At 40.6% G+C, this 21,395-nt stretch overlaps 2 protein-coding genes across 10 annotated transcripts in view; both read right to left on the bottom strand.

The window, feature by feature from the left end:
• Positions 1-9,289, bottom strand: part of ptk7b (protein tyrosine kinase 7b) — a 62,632-nt gene extending 53,343 nt beyond the window's left edge. Inside the window, exons 1-2 of one of the 2 annotated variants that reach the window (XM_052080407.1) lie at positions 8,959-9,289; positions 8,718-8,873 (exon numbers count right to left, since the gene is read on the bottom strand). In XM_052080407.1, coding sequence (XP_051936367.1) covers positions 8,718-8,814 — 97 coding nt within the window. In that variant the 5' untranslated portion in view covers positions 8,815-8,873; positions 8,959-9,289. Of the gene's footprint in view, positions 1-8,717 lie in introns of both variants that reach the window. The other variant, XM_052080406.1, reaches the window with a different exon arrangement.
• Positions 1-21,395, bottom strand: part of klc1b (kinesin light chain 1b) — a 125,808-nt gene that overhangs the window by 91,960 nt on the left and 12,453 nt on the right. For 2 of the 8 annotated variants that reach the window (XM_052080467.1, XM_052080468.1), the window contains exons 12-16: positions 20,755-20,863; positions 19,585-19,737; positions 11,569-11,693; positions 11,417-11,474; positions 10,435-11,269 (exon numbers count right to left, since the gene is read on the bottom strand). In XM_052080467.1, coding sequence (XP_051936427.1) covers positions 11,198-11,269; positions 11,417-11,474; positions 11,569-11,693; positions 19,585-19,737; positions 20,755-20,863 — 517 coding nt within the window. In that variant the 3' untranslated portion in view covers positions 10,435-11,197. Of the gene's footprint in view, positions 1-10,434; positions 11,270-11,416; positions 11,475-11,568; positions 11,694-15,792; positions 16,673-19,584; positions 19,738-20,607; positions 20,617-20,754; positions 20,864-21,395 lie in introns of those variants that run through there. The other 6 variants (XM_052080469.1, XM_052080470.1, XM_052080466.1 and 3 more) reach the window with 5 other exon arrangements.

Below are 21,395 nucleotides of genomic sequence, written 5' to 3'. Positions count from 1 at the left end.
CTCACACCACCTAGGGACAATTTTGAGTGTTCAATCAGCCTGCCATGCATGTTTTTGGAATGTGGGAGGAAACCGGAGGACCTGGAGAAAACCCACGCAAGCATGGGGAGAACATGCAAACTCCACACAGGGAAGCCGGAGCTGGAGTTGAACCCGGTACCTCTGCACTGTGAGGTCGACCATGGAAGTACTACTTTTTATGCAAAAGCAGATGTATTGCTTAAGTCGTCAGTAACACAAAAAACAAAACAGAGCCATTCGGAATACCCATGATAAACAACAAACGGACAGGATAACACTTTTACGAAAACAATATCCATAACACATACATGTATATACATTTCCATCATTTTTGGCTACAGTGGTGAGGAAGGATGGAGAGAAGAATGCAAGACAAACAGGAATCACCTTTGTGGGTAAGATGGGGAAATAATCGCGGAGTTTTTGTGTGAGTGTGTGAGTGTGTGCACGTGAAACATCCCCAAATAAAGCAACATGAATTGATTTTCCTGGTTCTGAGGTATACATTTGGAAGCAGATACATCGAGCACTCATTTGGAAGCGAAAAACAATGAGTTTGGTTGGGAAGTGCCCCAAAAAACATCACCCTTCTGCTTTTGATGTGCCAGAACTTGACACCTACTTCGAGGGAGGCGTAAATTCAGAATAGCTGAAAGCAGGCCAGCGTTTAGAGGGATCTACTCGATGGCACGGTTTGTGAAGCTACAGCGAACAAATTGAATGGAAGCTGCGGAAGGTGAAACAGAGTGCAAGTCGCTCCATAGTGAGAGCACAGGATCAAGCCAGGGAGCTTGTTTCACATAATTAAAACCACAGAAAAAGAAATAACGGGATGGATAATGAGCTTCATTCACCGCTGTCGTAATTGCTTTTGACAAATAGCGAACAATGCCAGACATGATGCGCAAATGCGACACGTATGCATAATTGCCAGAAACACAACACAAACTTAAGGTCATTTTACAAGATAAGACATTCAATAGATCTTTTGACCACGCCCACTATTAAACCGGATGTCACAGCTATACCAGTTACACTAATGAGTATAATATAGTAAACAAATTAAAAGCACGATCTTGTACAGTATTAACTTCATATTCATTTAAGAGTCTGATAAGTGCTCGGAAAATAAAAAGGTACAACCACCATTAAGATAAAGGTATTTTGTGCTGAAGAAAGGGGGTGGATGGATAAATCAAACCATAAGAATTAAGCGGTTTATCAGAATGTTGCAAGCTGTAAATAGTAAAAGCGAGAACGTTTCCCACAAGGCCCCCCACGCAAACAATAATTCAGACCAACTGCAGTGTTTTGTTCAAAGACTTAAACCGTCCAGCCAGCAAAGGCTGAAGTTCAAAACCAAAGCAGACCTTTGTTTTTCTCTCCCCAACAACTTTCCAGTCATTTGAGAGGAGGCATGCAACATAAAATCACAACAAGGCCAGAAGAAATGTGAGCGAGTTGAGTTTCACAATAAAAGAAAAACAAAAAAACAAACAAACAAAAACTGTTCCCTGCCTTACGCTCGCAGGGCAACGGACTAAGACAGCCGTCGCTTTTCAGGGAGAATCGAACAAAGACGTGACCTAAAAAGATATAAAAGCACTGTGAAACTTGGTTGACATTCAAAATGAGTGAGCATGAAATCATTTATTCACATGCTGACTATAACCAAGAGCCACACATACTGCTGGCGCCCAAACCAAGGTGTACAGACACCTCATGACATTTTCATGTCATTACTCAGGGTTTTTTTTCTGGTCATTGTCCTTTCGAAGGGCACCAAAATAAATGATCTGTATCATATTAGGACTAGAAGTGACAATCAGCAGAAAAAACTGAGCTGATTTGGCGACATACAAGGAACCTTTTTAAAATGATTTTATGCCAAAATGAAGTGATTTTGTTTGTCTCTTTGTCAGCTAAGCACACAGTATGACGTCAAACTATAAACAGAGCAGATGCAGCTATCACCACAAAGGGCACACACACCTTAACTTAACCTTCAGATCACCCTCTTGTTCAAGTAGTGAGCCGAATTGAACTGCAGCAATTTGGGCAAAAGCACAGCTTCATGTCATGAGAAGCATGTGTTCAAACAAGACCGTATCCAAGTTAAAAACAAAATAAGAATTAAAAAAAAATACTCGCATTGCCAATTGCACAAGGCAAGCCATTTATACAGCACATTTCAAAAACAAGATAAATCAAAGTGCTTCCCATAATTAAAAGTACAACATTTAAAATCACTTACAAAGGAGTTAAAGAAATTTAAATAGCCGAGCCAAGAAATAAAAAGTTGAAATAATAATAATAATAATAATACCAAAGGACACGTGTGAGAACAAGAATTTGGAAAAAAAATATTTTAATGGTTTCAAAGACCTCAATCATAGGTAAGAAAAGCATAAAAGCTATCCTCGATTTAAAAGCATTTACACTTGGGGCTGACTTCACTTCGGTTGGCAGCTTATCTCGTTGGCTTGCAGCATAACAGCTAAATGTTACTTCATAAAATTTGCTTGGAAATCTGGGCTCCACCAATTGACCCCAACCTGCAGACCCAAGAGCCCTACTGGGTTTATATTCAATTAGCATTTCTTGAATGTATGAGGTTCTGTTCACCCCACCAAGCACAACCCAGTGTGTCCTAAGCCAAGACTAGTACATCTTTGTGTTCCCATGCTGACCGGAGCATCAGAAACTTTTTTGGGGGGACTGGGGGGATAAAAGTGTGAAGCACAACTTCCTTATATTTCCACTTGAAGAGGCTGCCCTCAATTTATCTGTGCATGTGGCGCATGCAGCAATTACATTGCCGAACACAAATACCTCCGGGTCAGTGGTTAGCTGGTTGACCCTGCGCACTTTGGTATCAAACGGAGTTAAAGGTCCTTCCAATTAAACACCAGTGACCTTTTCACTCGGTTTCAATCGGCTGCTGTGTCGGGCCGATTGAGAGGTGCTCTGGTGTCACACTGCTTGTGGCCTGTTGGTGTGATGAGTTCATTCAGCCTCAGCGCACAAAGAGTTAATAGCTGCTGGGATTATGCAATGACAAGCCAGACGTCTTTCTCCTCTCTTGCCGACCCTTTATTCTTGCCCCCGCGTTCTAATAGTAGGGCGCCAAATTCAGCATTCCTGCACGTTTAGATCTGGAGCATTTGAGTACCGCGGCATGCTTGGCATCGGTCTGGGGACAAAACAGCAATTGTGTTGCCCTGTGAGGAGACTCACACCTGCCCTGCAGGGAGGTGTTGTCGTAAAGATATACAGCACTACGTGATATCCACATGGGGTCAAACTAGTAAAAACTTCAGGACTAATGGCGTCTAAAAGGAACCTGATCTGATGTTATCTGCAATAGCTGAGAAATTGTCCAGAAACAACAGATTAGGCGTTTCTATGGTCAGAGACCCCTGGACAACATTAGGAGAGAAAATACATAGCTTACAGTAGTTTTGTGTCTTTGTCTGAGGTCTCGGGTCACCATCCTACTGTATGCGCATCTGTACAATAATGTTAAATGATTACAAAGTATATGAAAACAAACACTCATTTTATAACCTTATTTTATGCCTTCCAAGGTTTGACTATACTCGGAACCACGGAATCCATGAAGAACTAAAGAAAAACCCACATAACCACAGAGAAATAGACGTAGTGTGGAGCGTGGGGACAAAAGCTTTCGATGGCATGCCAAGCGTAGCTCCAGTTCCCTTTGTGAAGAGGTTATCTCCTTGGCTCGAGTTTGGATGACGACTCACAGCCCAGGAGGCCAATGATGGGGGGAAAGTGTGTGACGATGATGAGTCTGCTGCGTGTAAGCGTGTAAGCGTGTCTGCGTGTGAGTGGTGGCCAATAGCAACTCCTGGATGTGTGTGTGTTCATTTTGTTTTTGTTTTCTAGTCTACCGGCATTGATGAATATTTGGAACTTAAACTCATTCACTCCCAAAGACGTATTTAGATACATCCTTGGGAGTTTTAATCCCAGCTTCTCATTTTATATTGACTGTACTTGAAAAGCGTTTGAAAGGGAAAAGGGTCTATTACTCCATAATGAAATATATCATTACATTTTGAGCTGCAAAAGAGTACTGGTCTACCACTGCCAACAACAATCAGCAATCAGAATGAAAAAAATTGTTATATGGCGATTTGCGCAATATATGTCACCCTGGAATATGTCATATTGTAGACACTCCTTAACACAGACGCCGTTTTTTGACAAATAGTTTCTGAAATGTCCCCACACATACCACACGTGATATATTCGCAAACCTAGCTATGATGCGGATGATTGCTCTTCACAGCGAACGTTCTTTGGCACATCTTACAATGTTATTTGGACAGACGTCAGTTTTGTCAAACCCAAAATCAATTCCTGGCCTCCTCCATATTTGAAAAAAAAAATTGTGTGACTAAATCCTGCTTGATGATTCGCAGAATGAAGACTTATCACTTCTTCCTTTGCCGTCTATGTACACCGATTACAGCCAATCAATGAATGAGTGGACTCATCCCGAAGTGAGAGCATGACACACATTCAAGAATTCATGACCAGGGATGCATGTTTGTGTCCTATACGAAATCACACATTCAATCCCAAGTATGTTTTTTTTTATTTTTTATTTTTTAATGTGGAGTACAAAAGAGTGCCTGAAAATAACCGGAATTGAATGGGTTGGGCATACTGTAAAAAAATATTTTTTTAAAATGTTCTAATTTAAAGATTCTGATCTGACAGGGACACAAATGATGATGTAGTGGGTGAGCGACATAAAACGAAAATAAAAATCAATTCTCAGCCTGTAAGGACTTTTGTGCCATTATTTAGTAAAAAAAAATCTGTTCAGAATGAGACCGTTTGTTGGCAGTGAGAGGAACGTTTTAGGACTTTGCTTCATTATGAACTTCATCTGGTGTGCAATTCAGATGAATCATGGCTGCAAAGAATTGAAAATGGTGTAAGAACAGCTAGAACAAAAGAAATGCCTAAAGTGGAGAACACTAAACAACTACAAAGACGTCTGAGGTGCACGGTGCAAGTCAAACAGGAGACAGGACTGCAAGAAGGCACTGAGTCAATAAACAACAGAGATCCTTCCAAACAAGAGAGGCAACAACAGAGCCAAAGAGACCCGCAACCGCATAGAAAGGAGATCTCTGCAAGACCCGACTCAAATCACAACCACAGAATCCAGAGCCAGCACAAAAATCCAGAGCCAGCGCACACACTTTGTCACAAACCCACACGGGTCATTAGGTGCAGTAATCATCATTTAAAGCGAGCCACATGGCAGTTGCAGTCATTTTGTTGGCTTTTGTTGCCCACGGAGAGCAAACACCATCATGAACTTAGGCTTTTTTTCACTACAGAGATTTGATCCCACTCATAAAATGTGCCAGAAATTGTACAGCTTTGCATAGTTTCACCACCGCACATACACAAATCCATTCTCAATAGTCCGTCAACTTTGAAAAAGGAAGGAATTGCTAGAATTTATTTTAGGCTTATAGGAAAAAAAAAACATTATCAGGCCAGAAAGGAGCAAAGTCGACTCTTTGAAGCCAAAGTTTGCCTTGCTGTGAGGGGGTCTTGTGTGGTCCTGAACTACCTTTTTGAGCATCAAATTAAGGCAAGATGCGAGCATGAGCGTAACATTGCAGCCGTTTCAAACTCGGACCCAAATGGAGGCATGTTTTATTAAAGGTTGAGGACACACACTGTGCCTTTCAGGCTCCATTACTCCTTTGAAAGAAACTCACTTAACCAAGCTCAACATCCTTCAAGACGGTAGAACCTGGATTGATTTCAAGGTCACGGAGGACGGCGAACAAGAGAAGACAGACAAGCATCTGTTTCGAAATGACAAGAAAGCCAAATCTGAGAAAGCGAGCCATCATGATTGCCGTCGGTGCAAGAGGATCCTCGCCTCGGCGCGAATCCGTCGAATGGGTTGAGTGCACGCTGCACACATCTACCGTGTGAAAAGAAGTCAACTCTCCAGTTCAAAAAGGTTTCCTCTAAACCTGAATCAACACTTCTGGTAAATGACCAGAACCACAAGACGCCAGACACCTTTGGTATTCCTCCCCCAGAACTCAAATTCTGTGCAAACGGGAAAACATTGCGATAACCACAACCAGATCTTATGATTCACGTCTATTCAGCGGGTTCTTTGTTCCGCTCTTTGTTTTGTTGTCACGCTCAGGTCTTCAAGTGGAACTTGCCCGTCTCACTAGAACGCTGATCCCTGCCTCGGATAAAGCACAACTATTTACCGGTAAGTCAGTTTTGGAGTGCAGGGCGACCGCGAAACAAGCAGACGCAGGACACCTTTGTGTCGTGCAGCTTTTGCTTGAATTACACAACGGAATTATAATCACTGCAGTTCTTTTTCTTTAATAATATATGTATACATATATATATATATATATATATATATATATATGATTTTTTTTGACATGGTGTGGACCAAATCAGTAATTTGCATTCTATTCAATTTGAAGGAAAATATTTTTAGTCTGTTTAATCTATGACAAAAATAACTGTTATTTGCAATCATGGTATGAATAACATTTATTTGGTATTAGGTTCAGAAGTGTGTATCAAATTAGTAGCCTTCTGCATTAATCACCCAAGAAGCATCTCTAAATTGCAAAAATATTGGTCAGTATATCTCTCCCTCTCATTTAATTGATGTTTATTTGATTTGTTTGATTATTAAACAATATCAAAAATACAATAATGTTTTTAAATAGTAACGGAGAAAAAAAATTTGCAATATATTTTATCCATCCAGCCATTATCTGCTCCTCACTACGGTTGTAGGCGTGCTGGAGTCCATCCCCGAAACTGACACACATAAAACAAAAGCAAATTAAAAATAATAGACTTAAACAGAAATATTCACCCAAACCGGGCACCAATTTATGCCCACCTGTGTTTCGACCACATGCCTGACTAGAAAGACTGTGTTCTATGGACAATGATGATGATTTCTGCTCTTAAACATTAAAAATAAAATAAAATAAAATAAGGCATTCCTAAAATGGGCAATGGGCAAAAAAATGGCCCCACTTGCTCTCACAACAGTACCTGGCTTGGCTCTATTCATGCATTTTGTAAACAGCCGCCAGCTCCCCTGTTGCCCCGCACACAGAGCTCACATTCATCCCAAAGTGGGCACCCTGAGGAGGATGGCGGGGGGCGAGAGGCATACTTTAACTTAAGAGGACACATAGCCATTTTGACAACGCCTAATGCAAAAGCATTAGTGTGGTACGACACGTTTGACGCTCATGCATGGTTCTGTTAAAAGGGACCATTTTGATACAACTGAGACTATTAGCATTTCATGAACAAGACTATATACAGCAAGACTGTGCTTCGTCGCTTCTTTTATCACAAGCCAGAAAGCCGTGATCAAGGCCAGACCTGCATTATGAATGGCACCCACAAAGTCTGAGAGACGCTTGCATCATGCCTAAAAGGAATACAGTATCATCATGAGAAAGCGTGTTGTGAGAACAGTGAAAGAAAAGCACCAGGAACACATTTAAGTAACTAAAAGGCTGCTCCGGTGGTGATGCATAGATGCCCGCGCTTGTCCCGCATTAACATTTACGTACGTGCTTACAATCGTAACCGGACAATGCCTGCGCTTATCCCGCATTAACATTTACGTACTTCCTTCCAATCGCAACAGGACAAACATTAAGTTTGACCGTGTGATGAGAGCCCCTTCCACTTTCTTTGACCTGAGATAGCGTGTTCGACTATGGACAAATACAAACAACATTAAGGCATCAGAGTGAAATCATCTCCCATTTTGAAGGCACAAGTTGGATTCGCTCCCAGAACGGGAGGGACAAACCCACTAAATTATAGTAGAATTGACTTCACATCGGAACGATGATTCCACGCATTGAAGAGGAAGAAAAGCAGCGGAATCAAGCCCCATTCTTTGATATATACTGTATATACAGTATATATTTACATTTACTAAAACATAAAATGGTTAGAAATATGTATCATCAACTTCGGAGTACAGCGTTTCGAAATAAATTGGTACAGAGGCCTACTGCACATAGTAAAAGCCTGTAGCCAAAGCCTGTAAGTAATTGACACCCCATTAGGATTTTATAATCCTGTGGCATCTTTCGGCTATTTGTCCTTTGACAAAAAGCACTCCATGAATCTCTTCAACTCAGTTCTACATAGTTCCTTGGCATCAAGATGCCATTAAGTGGCACCACAGCAATAGTTATGAGAAAGGACAATTACCTTCGCCCCAAAAAAGATCAAGTAGGTGAGTGAGTTTTTCAGGGAATAACAGAGAATAGGTTCCAAAAACCATGCATGAAATTTCAATCTGCAAGTAGCGAATCACGAGGATTGCCAACCAATTTTGCTGTAGCACATCAATTCAATTGAACTTCACACATCAGTTAATTTTCAAGTGATGAATGAATGAATGAATTTGCATATGCCGAGAGGCAGAATATGAAACACTCTTCCATTAAATAAAATAGATATCCACTTTTTGTAGAAAAAAATAATCTATTTTTAAAATTGTCACTGTAAAGATTGGGAAGGGATATTTGAATTTCATTCCTTAAAAAAATGTTACTGCATGCATGTTAGTTTAGCGTTCGAATCCTACAGTAGTATGAAGTACATGTACCAACCTTGGAAGCAGATGATAGCGACAACGTACAGGGGGTCGATTCGGAGTCTCCCCCCACCCTCGCCGCGTCGATTTTCGGTCTCTGTTGTTAGATCCATATCCTGATTTTGGAGCTCGGCGGCTCCTCGGTGCTTCTCTCCAGAGTCGTGAAGCGTGACTGGGGGGCGTCAAAGGGACCGCCGTGGGTGAAATGACCACCGTTACCTGCTGAGGTCCGCGTGCGATCCGGACTTGAAGCTCACCTGGGCGCTGAGTTTGACTAGCGGGAAGAAGGCATGTGGGGACGGGTCGCTCGTTTCCCAGGCCGGACAGACAGGGCACACTTGGAGCGCACTCGACAGAAGACGCGCCGAAAGTTTGTCAAGCAAAATCTAAAAACTTTAGATTTTTAGAGTTTAGAGCTGTAAACTCGGACAGCGGTGTTTCATCACAAGCCGCCGCGTGCAGCTGCCTCCTCGGCGGTCCACCAGTCCAGTGACGCCTAGCTCTGAGTAACTCAAGTCTTCACCGACTTTGTTTCTATCCCTCCGCTGTGTTTCCAAGTTGGCTTCCTCTCATTCGCCTTGTGAATGTGTTTGTAGTAGTGAAAGCAGGACTAGTAATACACTCCATTTCCTGTTTGGATTTTCAAAACAAACTTTAGATTAAACTTATTTTTGACCAAATGAGAAATTACATTGACCAAAGTTAATCAATTAAATTTGTATCCCAAATGTGAATTTTTTTCGACGACAAAATAAAACTCACACGTTGTAAAAATTTTGTTTTTTTCATTTTACTGTAATATGATGACATATTACACGATACAAGTTCACTTCGGCTGATGACTTCCCAAGCACGTTACCAAAATATGAATTGTATTTTGAAATGAGCGCACGAATAATTTACGCGCTCATATATTTTTTGTTTCTTGTTACATCTTCCGGTACCAGTGCTTAAAAAACGAAACAACATTGCCACCTGCTGGTATGTCAACCTTGGATGCATGTTCTTTGGAAGATGACAATGTAGCCGGAGTACCTCAAATGTCCGACATTGAAACCCAGAATCTCTTGACTGTGAAGCAGTCTCTTACTGTACTGCCACGTTTTTGATTTTGCGCCTGTGATGCACAGAGTATTGCAAATGCAATACATACTGGATATGAAAGGTTTACACACGCCTCAACAGATGTCACGTTTAAAAAAATATCTATTAAAAATAGATCAACCTAAATTATTTCACTACATTTCCCAACATTGTTACCAATACCCTGGACAAAGGAGATCTAAAAATGAACAACTGAGCTAAAGTGGTTACACAAGTGTGAACAACCACTTTTAACGAGGATTGTGTATGTGTTCAGAATCAACCAACCACATTCAAACTCACGGAACGATTTCAAGTGCTTCTTGTTCGGCGCAAATTGTGTGCGTATTTGTGCGACCAGTCTCAGCCAATCGATTTTTAATTGATAAGGGGTTATGGGTCACATATTCAGGGACGACAATTTTTTTTGGTTACTTTAATTCTTGTTTTGGTTCCATTTGTTTACAACACATGGGAGACTTTTCTTTTTAATCAACTGAACGAAATGTTCATGACAAAACAGCAATTGTAATTTCGAATCAAGTCACGATTTGAACATCTTTACGAGTTGGAAGCAATTGACTGAAGGTATCACTGTCCTATTCATGTGTCGCCGAAAGAGAAAAAAAAACAATTAACCAACATTGCAGTTCTTTTGAATCACTTCATTTAAAAGACAGAAGACAAGTATTTGAGCATTGTGCAAACTATGACAGTCACATTGTAGCAATTCAAACATAAATCACATCCTCATCAGTGTAAACAATTTCAAGTTGGAGTTGTTTTTAAGTGGGTGGTCACATGGATGTTTGTCATGATCTATACGAGTTGCCTTGTTCATGTTGTGAACACGCACAGCTCTCAAAACTAAAAGAGAATGAAAGTAGCAGCCTATTTGACTTCAAAATGTCATTCCATTCTGTGGTCTGCGAGTCACGTGATGACAGTAAGGTATTCATTCACCCTGTATCCCAAAGCTTTAGTCCAATGCCACATCTCCACCGGCAAACAGAGACAAGTGAAGTTTCACCAATCATAGCAAATCTACAAGATGTCATTTCAAAACCTCTACACAGCTCATTTATGCATTGAGAGGACTAAAACAAAATGTATGATTACTTTTCATGGAGAAGGAAAAGGACAATCAGCACTGTTAAAAAAAAAAAAGAATGGCACAGGATATGTGAGAAAAGGATCTTGGTGTCATGCTCTTAACATCACTCCAAGTGTACAATGATGATGCAAAATCAAAATGGTGGCAACTTTTGTACAACAACAAAGGAAGGCAAGCACATTTTTACCAGAATCCATGTGCATTCAGACAAGTGAAAGGGTCTTTGGATGCAAGTGTTATGAGGAAACATCTTTGGGTCTGACGTTGGCAGGTCGAGAAGGTTCACTTCAAATTCCAGCTCAGTTTCCGGAGTACAGATCCATGGTGCTGGAGCTCAGGCCTCGGCTCACCCTCAAATTATTGCTTCGAATCTGAGATGTAAATTTTGTTCAGTACATGATGGAAACATTTTACTGGAAGCAAATCTCTGGCACGCCCATCCAACACAACTGCCAGCAAAATAACTACCGGTACATAAAAAAATAAAAATCCTTCACGGAATGTCACTGGTTCCTCACCTGGAATAATTCATCACCCGTCTTGTTCAGGTAGTTCAATGAAGCGGCTCGCTTCATGCTAGCAAGCAGAGCGGAAGATGTTACGTCATGCAAATGAGCGGACTTCAAAGGCTAATCTAATCCTTTCTCTCCTTGGTTTTTGCGGTACTTACTTGGTGCTGCGAGGTTCAGGCGGTCCGTTGCCCTGCAGTTTTTTGACCAACAGCTCGCTGCTACGACGCAGGACGTCTCGGAGTTTGCCCAGAGAGCCGCTGCGCTGGAGTGTTCCGCTGCCGTCCTGCGCACACACACTCATCAAGCCACATGATCGCGATGAAGAACACAACTTCACATCACACTCAACAGAGAATGAATCATTTCATCATTAATTTCTAGCTACGTAAAAATCAGCTAATTATTGGCAAACATTTAACAAGTGCAAGTAGATCCAAACTCATCCAGTGAGATATCAATGTATTTGTCCATGTTACGACTGGTCCTGGTTTGTTTTGAAACGAGAAAAATGTTGGTTGTGATAAGATTCATAACCAACAGGGGGAGATGTATGTATATTGAGAGCATTAGAGGTGACCACCAAAACTCAGCTTCCCATTCAAAATTGAAAAACCAAAGACAGCCTAGTATTTGGCTCGGTTTTACTTGCAAATAATAATTTTATATTTAACACAGACACAATAGACAAATATACACATAATCATCATACTCCAAAAGGAGTATGATTGGCCACTGTGAAGAGAGGAAAAAAAAGTACACCACAAACAGAAAAGGTGTAAAACTGTGGCAAATAGTTATTTTACTCCAGGAAAGTAAATTCTCAAAGAAACGGAATATCGTACTTAGTCCGTAACAAGGGTGGGAAAAGTGTAGGCCAGGAGCCACATCTGGCCTGTTTACGTTCTAGAATCTTTTATCCACGGAGCATTTACATCAGTCGTGTTGGGGGAGGGCGACATCTAAAACCGGCTGGATAGGGGCTCTTCAGGACCGGACAGGGGCACCCGGATTGACATGACCGTATTGTTGCATTCATTTAGCAGGTTTTCCCCTAAAATGGGTTACGGTAGTTAGAATGTACACATTTAAAAACCCATTTTTATTCACTTAATCAGGAGATGGGAAAATTTATTGTAAATAAAGTAACATCAAAATTGTAATATAAAACTATAAGTACAAATAAAAAATGTTTTAAATATAACTATGAATACATAATAAAGTAATATATCTGACAGCTAAAATGCTTTAAGTAGCTGACTCACAGTGCCTCTTTGAATGAATAGAAAAAAGAAAAAATCAGTCCTGGCATACAGTTGCTAGCTTTCTTGAGGTGGCCAAAATAATATGAATTTCGATTTCATCCAAAATTCTTGTGAAATATGTTAAACCCTCCTGGGGCGCTTCAACAATTCCTGCTGCGTGTTTGGATGAAAAGCTCTTCAAGGTAGAAGTCATAGCGTTAAAATATAAGTTTTTCCTCATATGTTATAATTGTTTATACAACCAAATCATTGAGCAATGGCAAATATTTTGAAAATTAATCATCCCTCTCTGGCCCCATTTTATGCTTCGAATTTAATTTTGTCGAGCCGTGACAAAAAAGTCAGAGAATGAAGAGAAGGCGTAACCAAATGTGTCAATTATTTTTCCAAGCACACACACACGCGCACGCACACACACACACGCGCACAGACACATTCAGTCGGCAAGTCGCAGCTGCAGCACAAAGCCCTGAGTGCTGACACTCTTCGTGGCTGGATTATTTAACTTCGGTTAGCAAGGTAAACACAAGGAGCTGAACAAGGGTGTGTATATAAATATGTGTGTGTAATGGTGATTTCCAAGGGGGCGGCCACATCACTGGGCCTAGGAAAACCACCGCCAAAGTCGTCGTTCTCACCAGTCCGTCACAAAAATTTCAGCTCTCAGACTTTTAATTGACCGTCCATTCCAAAAAAACACAACATCTAACTGGTAACATCTCACATTTGGCAACTTTCCAACATGAATAATTAAGCCACACGACCGAAGTAGTAGCCTTGGCTAGCATTCAAATTTCACAAGCAGTTTGAATATTGCAGACTGTAAGTTGATGGGAAAATGCACACAACGGCTCTGGGAGAACATGGCCCATTTAACCCCCCCATCCCGTGTTTTTTTTCACTCAAGATTACCGGTAGTTAAAATTTTGTAAAGTTATGACCGTATTCTCTGTATTTGTTTTTCCCCTTAAAAAGCCAACTTTTTTTTTCATCCAGCAATGGTGCAGTAACGATTGTGCCCTATGAACTTTGCTTGCAACAAGTGACCTCACTCGTAAACAGACAAAAGGAATCATTCCAAAAATGTATTTTGGTTGTGAAATCTTTAAAGAAATGAACCAATGAATAAAATAAAATAGATGAGTTTTTTCCCCGAAAGGTTTGGTGGTCCAAAATTAGTTTTATACAAAAAAGGCAAGTTCACAGATGAAAAAAAAAACTTTATTTGAGATGCCAACAAGAGTTGCTGCAACCATATTCACAATGCAGATTAGTAAATATGACGCAGTTCTACTACTAGTGCTACTAGACGTAATGTCATGTGAACACTACATTGGGAAAATGAAGTCACGCTATAGATATATGTCAAGAGTAGACAGTTCAATAAATAAGCATTCCACTAACACAACATTATTGATATTATAGTTATGTGACTCACAAGGTCAATTCTATAGCTGAGAGTAAAAGCAGAGGTATAGATGCACGTTGAAAAGGAATGAAGAATCAAGGCAAGTAGAAGCCTGAAGCCAGCAAATGAATGCATCACAAGCACAGCCAACAGTGACACTTTCAAGGTGTTCAAGGTCATTGCACATTCACTTTGTGAAAGGTGAATTAACTGTTGTGGGTGTTGAGCTGATGAAAGAACTAAAACTCTTTTCACCCAAGTGGCGAGGTTAAACTATGTGACCGACCACTGTGAATGTATACACAAATGCACTCGTCAAACACGACTGCGAGTCACGGCTTCCACTTGAATAAGAACAATAAGAAAAGGCAATAACGTTTGCTTGAGACCACGACATCTGATTCTCATCTCTCATCTAATTGTTCTCTGCTGACACAAAGTAGAAAAGCATGCCACTTTTTTCCTCTTTTGCAAATGTGACCTTCTGTGGATCACACAAAAAAAAGAGTGCAAAGAGCAAGGACACTGATGACAGAAAAAGCAAACCACAGAATGAATTACTATGGCAACAGCTTGATGTGATCTGACAAATGTGTTGTCAGAATCGGATACAGACAATTCTGTGATTTATTTAAATACTACCGCCTTACTATGTAGCCCAAAAAATGTGCACAAAAATGTAAAATAATTATAGAAAATGACATAAAGCTCTTAAGTTTTTAAATCACAATAACAATAAAGGCTCCCTTTTTCATCTGGCCGATTCAGATAATGATATTTTGATACAAACGTGAAATGACATAGTACCATAAATTTAGGCATTTTGAGATTAGGTCACAACACTAAACACAAAAATACCTGCAATATAAAAAAAGAATGTTGCTAAGCAGAGCACTTTTGACAACTTTAAATAAAAGTGGGTGATGTGTGATGCGGAATAGCTTTCTCTGAAAGAGAGGAATTCAGTCAGTCAAATAGAGCAATATTCACATCGAAAGTTTCAAGTGTCAATTTTGATTTGTTTTGATCTAAAGTGGAACAATCCATAAATGAGCCAATGCAGCGTAAAGAGAATGAGAAAATTAGACCCAAATCTGAGATGAACCGAGTTGTGGCAATGCAAGTGCCGCGTAAGCTCACGGATGGGATACACCCCGTCACATCAATGCAAACTTGAAGTCGGCGAAACAGATCAGTAGATGTATTGGTGCATGCGAGGCCTGTCAAACATTAAATAAGCAAAATTGCTGACTGCGGTCAGTAATATGGAGGTTACCCTCCTTTAAGCCAGTGGGGAAAGAGTCAGACCCAAACAATGAACAGTAACATTTGCTTGTAGTACCTTACTGTTTGTTTACATTTTGTCAGCAGTGCCTGTTGATTTGTTAACATGCAATTTGGGTAGTTTCTTGTGTCCATTCCATGTACAAACCCAGTTCGAATTAAGTTGTGACGTGAATTTTATGGCTGCAACATGTTCCAAAAAAGCCAGTAAAAGCGGCAAAAGGTGGTGAAAGTTGATGAATGCTCATCAAACACCTGTTTGGAACATCCCACAGGTGAACCCACAGTTACATGTTTTGGAGGAACTTGCTGCCATCCAAGCAGTGTCTTTTTCATGTATGGCTATGCTTATTTTAGCAAGATAATCTCAAAACCACATTGTGCACATATTTACAACAGAGTGGCTTCATAGTAACAGAGTGTGGGTACTAGTCTGGGCTGCCTGCAGTCCAGACCCGTCTTCTATTGAAAATGTGTGGCACATTATTAAGCGTAAAAAACGACACCGGGGACCGCAGACTGTTGAGAAAGAACTGCACCGACAAAGCTTCAACAGTTAGTGCCCTCATTTCTCCAACGTTTATTGAATATTGTTGTTTTGGAACATGTTGCAGCCATAACATTCTAAGTGAATGACTATTTGCTAAACACAATAAAGTTGATCAATTTGAACATTAAATATATTGTCTTCGTAGTGTATTCAATTAAATATAGGTTGAACATGATTTGCAAATCACTACATTCAGTTTTTAAATGTTTAGCAAATCTTCCTCTAGATAAATGTGAACATTGTTTAGCACGTCACAACTTTATTGGGTTTGTACACTCAACGATATTGGATTTGTATCGCCTGAAATCAACATGGCAAAGAAAATTGCCTATCTGCAGTGAACCAAAATCGGGTACTTGGATCTGAAATGTAAATATGTCTTATTATACTGTTTGACATGTGTAAAATACATACAAGCAAATTGAGGGAAAGAAAAGGAAGTGAGGGAGGCTGAGGTTATGCATGCGCACACACAATGGTTGTGCTCAATGAGGAAAAGTTGCCTACATGGGGTTAGTAGAAGGAAAAGGTAATGCCAGAAAGAGCGAAATAGAAAACCAGGAGGGACGAAGATGAGAAGACCAAACGTCCCGGCAGCTCTCGATCGGACAGCGGACTGATGTGACAGCTGAGGAAGGGGAAGAGGGGCTTTCTCTGCTGGGAAGGGGGCACACCGCAGAGGAGCGACAACACATATCCTTTAGCTACTGGTTGAGGGAGGGAGAGAGGGATGGAGGAATAATCTTGATGGCTTAGGCCTGACAAGAGAGAAAAAGAGAAAGAGACAAAAATGGCACAGGTTGTAAGACGACCAGCTCTGGGTTGGTCCTCCCTCCTCACATCACTCATTCCCTTATACGCACTACAATCCAACAACTAGGCCTAATTTTGTTCATCCCAGTTCATTATTCTAAAAGGTAAAATGTGCTCTCAGGATCTTACAATGGAACCTCCCAAGCTGAATGCCCATAAAGATGTACAATTTGGAGTTCAATCATTTTAAGCAGGGGGGTCTGGAGTTGCCACAAAAGCGGGACTTTGTCGTGTTATATTTCACGAAGCATAATGAAATCTTGCGAGACTCAATGAACAGCCAAGAGGATTAACTCTAAATGTTTTGCCTATTTTTTGTGATCGCCAGAAGTGAGATTGGGAAACAAATGTCCAAGAGGCAAATGGAAATTGAGCTCCTTGCGGCATTTGTACATTAATCCTCCATTACATTTTCAAATCTTACACTACTACTTTTAAAGTCTGGTCTGACTGAAAACACTTTTTTTAAATTTGCCCCAGTTATAACTGATAACATAAAACATTATGTTTTATACAGTGAATGTATTTTGGACTCTGACAATTAGACTAAACACATTACTTCAGTTTCCTTTATTTCCTACAAATTGTTTTGTAATTTATACAACCTAGTGGAATTGAGGTGTTCAAGTTAGGAGGTTCCATTGCATCCTTGGCGCATTACCTAATCAATGTGCTGGAGTGTTATTTGCGATACTTGTGCAACTCTGAGCAAGTTTAAATTATAGCAAGTGTAATCTCTTAAATTTACATAATTTAAACACTGCGACAAAATCCAAACTATGACTTTGTGTGCTGGTCCCCTGATTTTAGATGCAGCGACTCAGCGAGTGGGTGTTTGCCGTCACTGTGACTCAGCCGTTTTTCATTCCTTTCTGAGTAGCACGGTCTGAATTTGGTAGTGATTGTGTGCTGCAGAGATGGACCATTAGCAAGCATCAGCACTGAAATGGATACACTTAAAATCGAGTGTGTCTTGACAAAATGGGATTTTGAGACATCTTGCAGTAGCGCTATGCGGGATTGAACAGACTGATCCAAATTTCCAATCCCAATCCTTCACTTTCAACAAAAATACACGCAAAAGCACTGTGCTACATACCAACCCAGCCTCGCTCGACGAGAGACATCAAGGGAGAGTACAATCCACTCAATGCAGAAAAGAATTTTGATGGACAGGCTGATTGGTTGTCATGGCAATAGTAACCAACAAGGTTAGCGATAAAAGAAATAAGCCAAGGATGGAAAAAAAGACAACATGCAAAGAGACAAGAAGCATTCAGCAGAAAGCAAAAACCAGGAGTCAAATCATGCATTTCATGATGAGACACTCAACGATTAAAAATTTAAGACAAATAGTTTTGCTGGCATCTAACCACCCTTCTACCGTGGGACCTCAACATAGACTAACTAACATGAAATGGTGTCTTTGACAACATCAAGACATTATTACTGTGATATTCCAAATAAACGTGCCATCATCACTTAGCGAGTGTGCGGTCAAAGGTGGGCAGTCAAGAATTTGCTCACCAGATACGCTAGTCTGATATTGTGCGAACCTGATCCTGTGCGCCAATCTTTGGAAATGAATACATGTATGGATTGTCTGAAGGTTAGGCTTACAGTCAAACTAACGGTGTCAAATGAGTGCTGAGAAAACAAAATACAAACAAGACAACGGGTCTTGTTTTGTTTGTTGTATGACAGATCAGGCCCTCAGCTATCCTCCGCACATCATCACATGTTTTATAAAGCATTGCAACAGCATTCAAACATGTGTAGAAAAGCACTCACAGGAGAAGCACTCATGCTCACATTCACATTTACATTCACGCAAGTGTTATCACAAAATGCCACCTTCTCTTCATGTAAACACTCACTCAGAGAAACAGACAACGTGTTAATATGGCACCCAGTGAGAGCACACAGTCCATTAGTGCGCATGTTTATGGGTTAAGTCCATTGACTGGAATGGCTGCATGCATGTTTAAAATGGCTGGAGCGGTGAAGCGCGATGCTGCACAGTGTGTGAGAAGCACAGGCTCAGTCAAGGCATTTCTCCTGGCACAATCATGTAAAATTCACCACAGGGTTTCTTCTAACTAGGACACGCATCTAGCTGTGTTTCGCTAACTGTACAATTTGCTGCACTGAATGTCGGGAAATGAGTAATGATACATTTAATGAAGTTGAGCAAAAGGACTGACACGTGAACCTCAGTGGACATTTTAAAACTGGATGAAGGTAATCTGAAGATTAAATGGCCATACTTTTGTGCACTGAAAACCTGTAAATTATATTTCTCGGTTCATAGAAGGACGATGGCCATGAGAATTCTGAATTTAATTGCTAATTTAAATTTGTTTTCTGTGAATCCCAGGGTAAGTAATATGTTGCCAAGGTGCCAAAGCATGAGCCTGTGCCATCTTTTTCATGACGGCTCTCGTGCAGAAACAATGGCAACAAAATAACAAAACAAGATATCGGCAAGCAACGAACAACACCACAAAAACATAAGTCAGATACACTGTCAAATAGGACATGTCGCCATGCCAAGACACTCAATCAGCTTTATCTTTCAACCAAAAGATTTTGATGGAAACCCCTCATCGGAAGGACAAGGCAAAGGAGAGCTTGTACAAACAGCGTTCTCTGCGTAAATCCAGTCCAAATCCAAACAGGTTGTTTTACATACTATTGTCACTAATTGGTGGCAATTCCAGAATATGTTTAAAAATGGTAAAATGGTTAAAAAGAATTATGTACCAGTCAACACTCCCTTTAATAGGATCAAGTTGTCTTGTACTTCCAATGAGGACCACTTGCATGTAAGATTCAATTTAAGTGGATCTGTACTCACCCCGTTCCACTCCACGCCCATACTCACTTCCTCGCCAGCTTCAGAGCCACTCTCGTACTTAACGCTGCTCAAGCTCTCCCTGCTCCTTCGCCTGTCGCCGTCTGCGTCCTTCAGGATCTCTACCATGCGTGTCTGGTGGATAGGGTCAATGCCCTAATGGGAAGAACACGCAGAGGAAAACACCAAAATTGCAAAAGGTAAATGTAAACATTAGGAAAGTGGATTAATGGTTGAAAGTGTAGAGTTGAATAGAAGTATTTAAAGGGTCTGCATCATGCAAAATCAACTTTTTGCGGCCTTGTTAAAATACAAATTGCTCACCATGAACACGCCAAATAGGAGGTGTTTTCCTCCATTCAACCACCCCTGAGCAATCTTGTTCATCCTTTGATTGAGGAGCCGCCCCCAGTAGACCCCCCACCCCGACAAAACATACGCCCACCTTCTTGAGCAGCCAACAGGACGCAAAACAAGTGTATTCGGGAAAGAGGTGCTTTGAGCAGACTACCCGGTCAAGGCGCCAGCCTCTCCGGCGGCAGACTATCCAGTGGCTATTTGCCTGTGAGCATATGTATAATTTCTGCCTGGTGAACCTTGGCCAGTACAAAAGTAGATGGGCGGGAAGATTAAACCTTAAAACTGGCACAATTATCACAATTAAACATGCTACAGAAGCAGAAGCTGTAAGTAAATGAACCCACTATCTAAATTATGACATACAATTGTTGTTAAGCATGGTATGTCAGATGTATTTTTTCTTTACATTACACTGGTTTTAATGAGCTGGGAACCTTACTTCGGGGTAATGAAAACAGCCACCAAATTAATTTACATTTCATAAGAAATTAGATTGCATGTGTAGCAGATAATATACAATCATGGTGGAAAGATAAAAAAAAGGATGAGACAGACCCTATCGTGGATCATGTGACTTAAAAGTCAGGAAGAAATATTTTCTATGGCTGTGAAATAGAAGGAATGTCCAGGGAGAAAGGTGGAAGCTCTATGGCGGCCGTCACTTACTGAGTTGCTCTGGATCCAAAGCAATGTTGTAAGAGGGGGGGAAAAATAGAATGAGATCGACTCACATAGTAACATTTCGGAATTGACAAAACAGTAAGTGATAAGCTGCTTCATGCATATTTCATATTTTTTATAAATATGGTTAACCTGCTTGCGGGATCTCACAGCACACTCCTCCAAGGTCTCGGCAGCTTCAAGCTTGCCCTGACGACGGTACAGAGCGCCCAGGTTTCTCAGTGTTGTGTTCACGGTGGGGCTGTGGACACAAGAAACAGGCACACTTCATGATTGCTTAAGGACTGAATAAAACGTTTTCTGATTTGAGCAGCAAAACATGCCGAATTCAAATAATACCATGTGATCAACACATTTAAGCCTGTGTTGCCTTACTGGAGATGGCCCAATTTGTTCCAAGATGGGGATCTGATAATTGCTCCAGTAAGGGTGATAGATTAAATCACACAAGTAAAATGTATGCTGCATTCCAGAAAACTGGGGCGTGAGAGATGCTCATTCTGACTAGGAAAAATGCACCGGAGCAGCACTTGGAAATTCTTGCTCAGGGCAAATCCACATACCATGACTTCCCAACGATAAAGGCATCAGACATTAAACACCCGCAGTGCCAATTTGGAATGAAAAACTTAATTCTAACAGTTTGTAAACTAGATTTACTGTATGAATCTAGATGCCAGCATTGATCTCAAGATTACCACTCTATATGAAGGCCTTTTGTAAACTGAATGTCACTTAACAAGTGTATATTTGTTTGTTTAGAGGCGTTTTTG

This window comes from Hippocampus zosterae, chromosome 11 (assembly GCF_025434085.1).
Source record: "Hippocampus zosterae strain Florida chromosome 11, ASM2543408v3, whole genome shotgun sequence".
NCBI lineage: Eukaryota > Metazoa > Chordata > Actinopteri > Syngnathiformes > Syngnathidae > Hippocampus > Hippocampus zosterae.
Note: the sequence above shows the minus strand (reverse complement) of the source record. Positions and strands in the feature narration are given on the sequence as shown.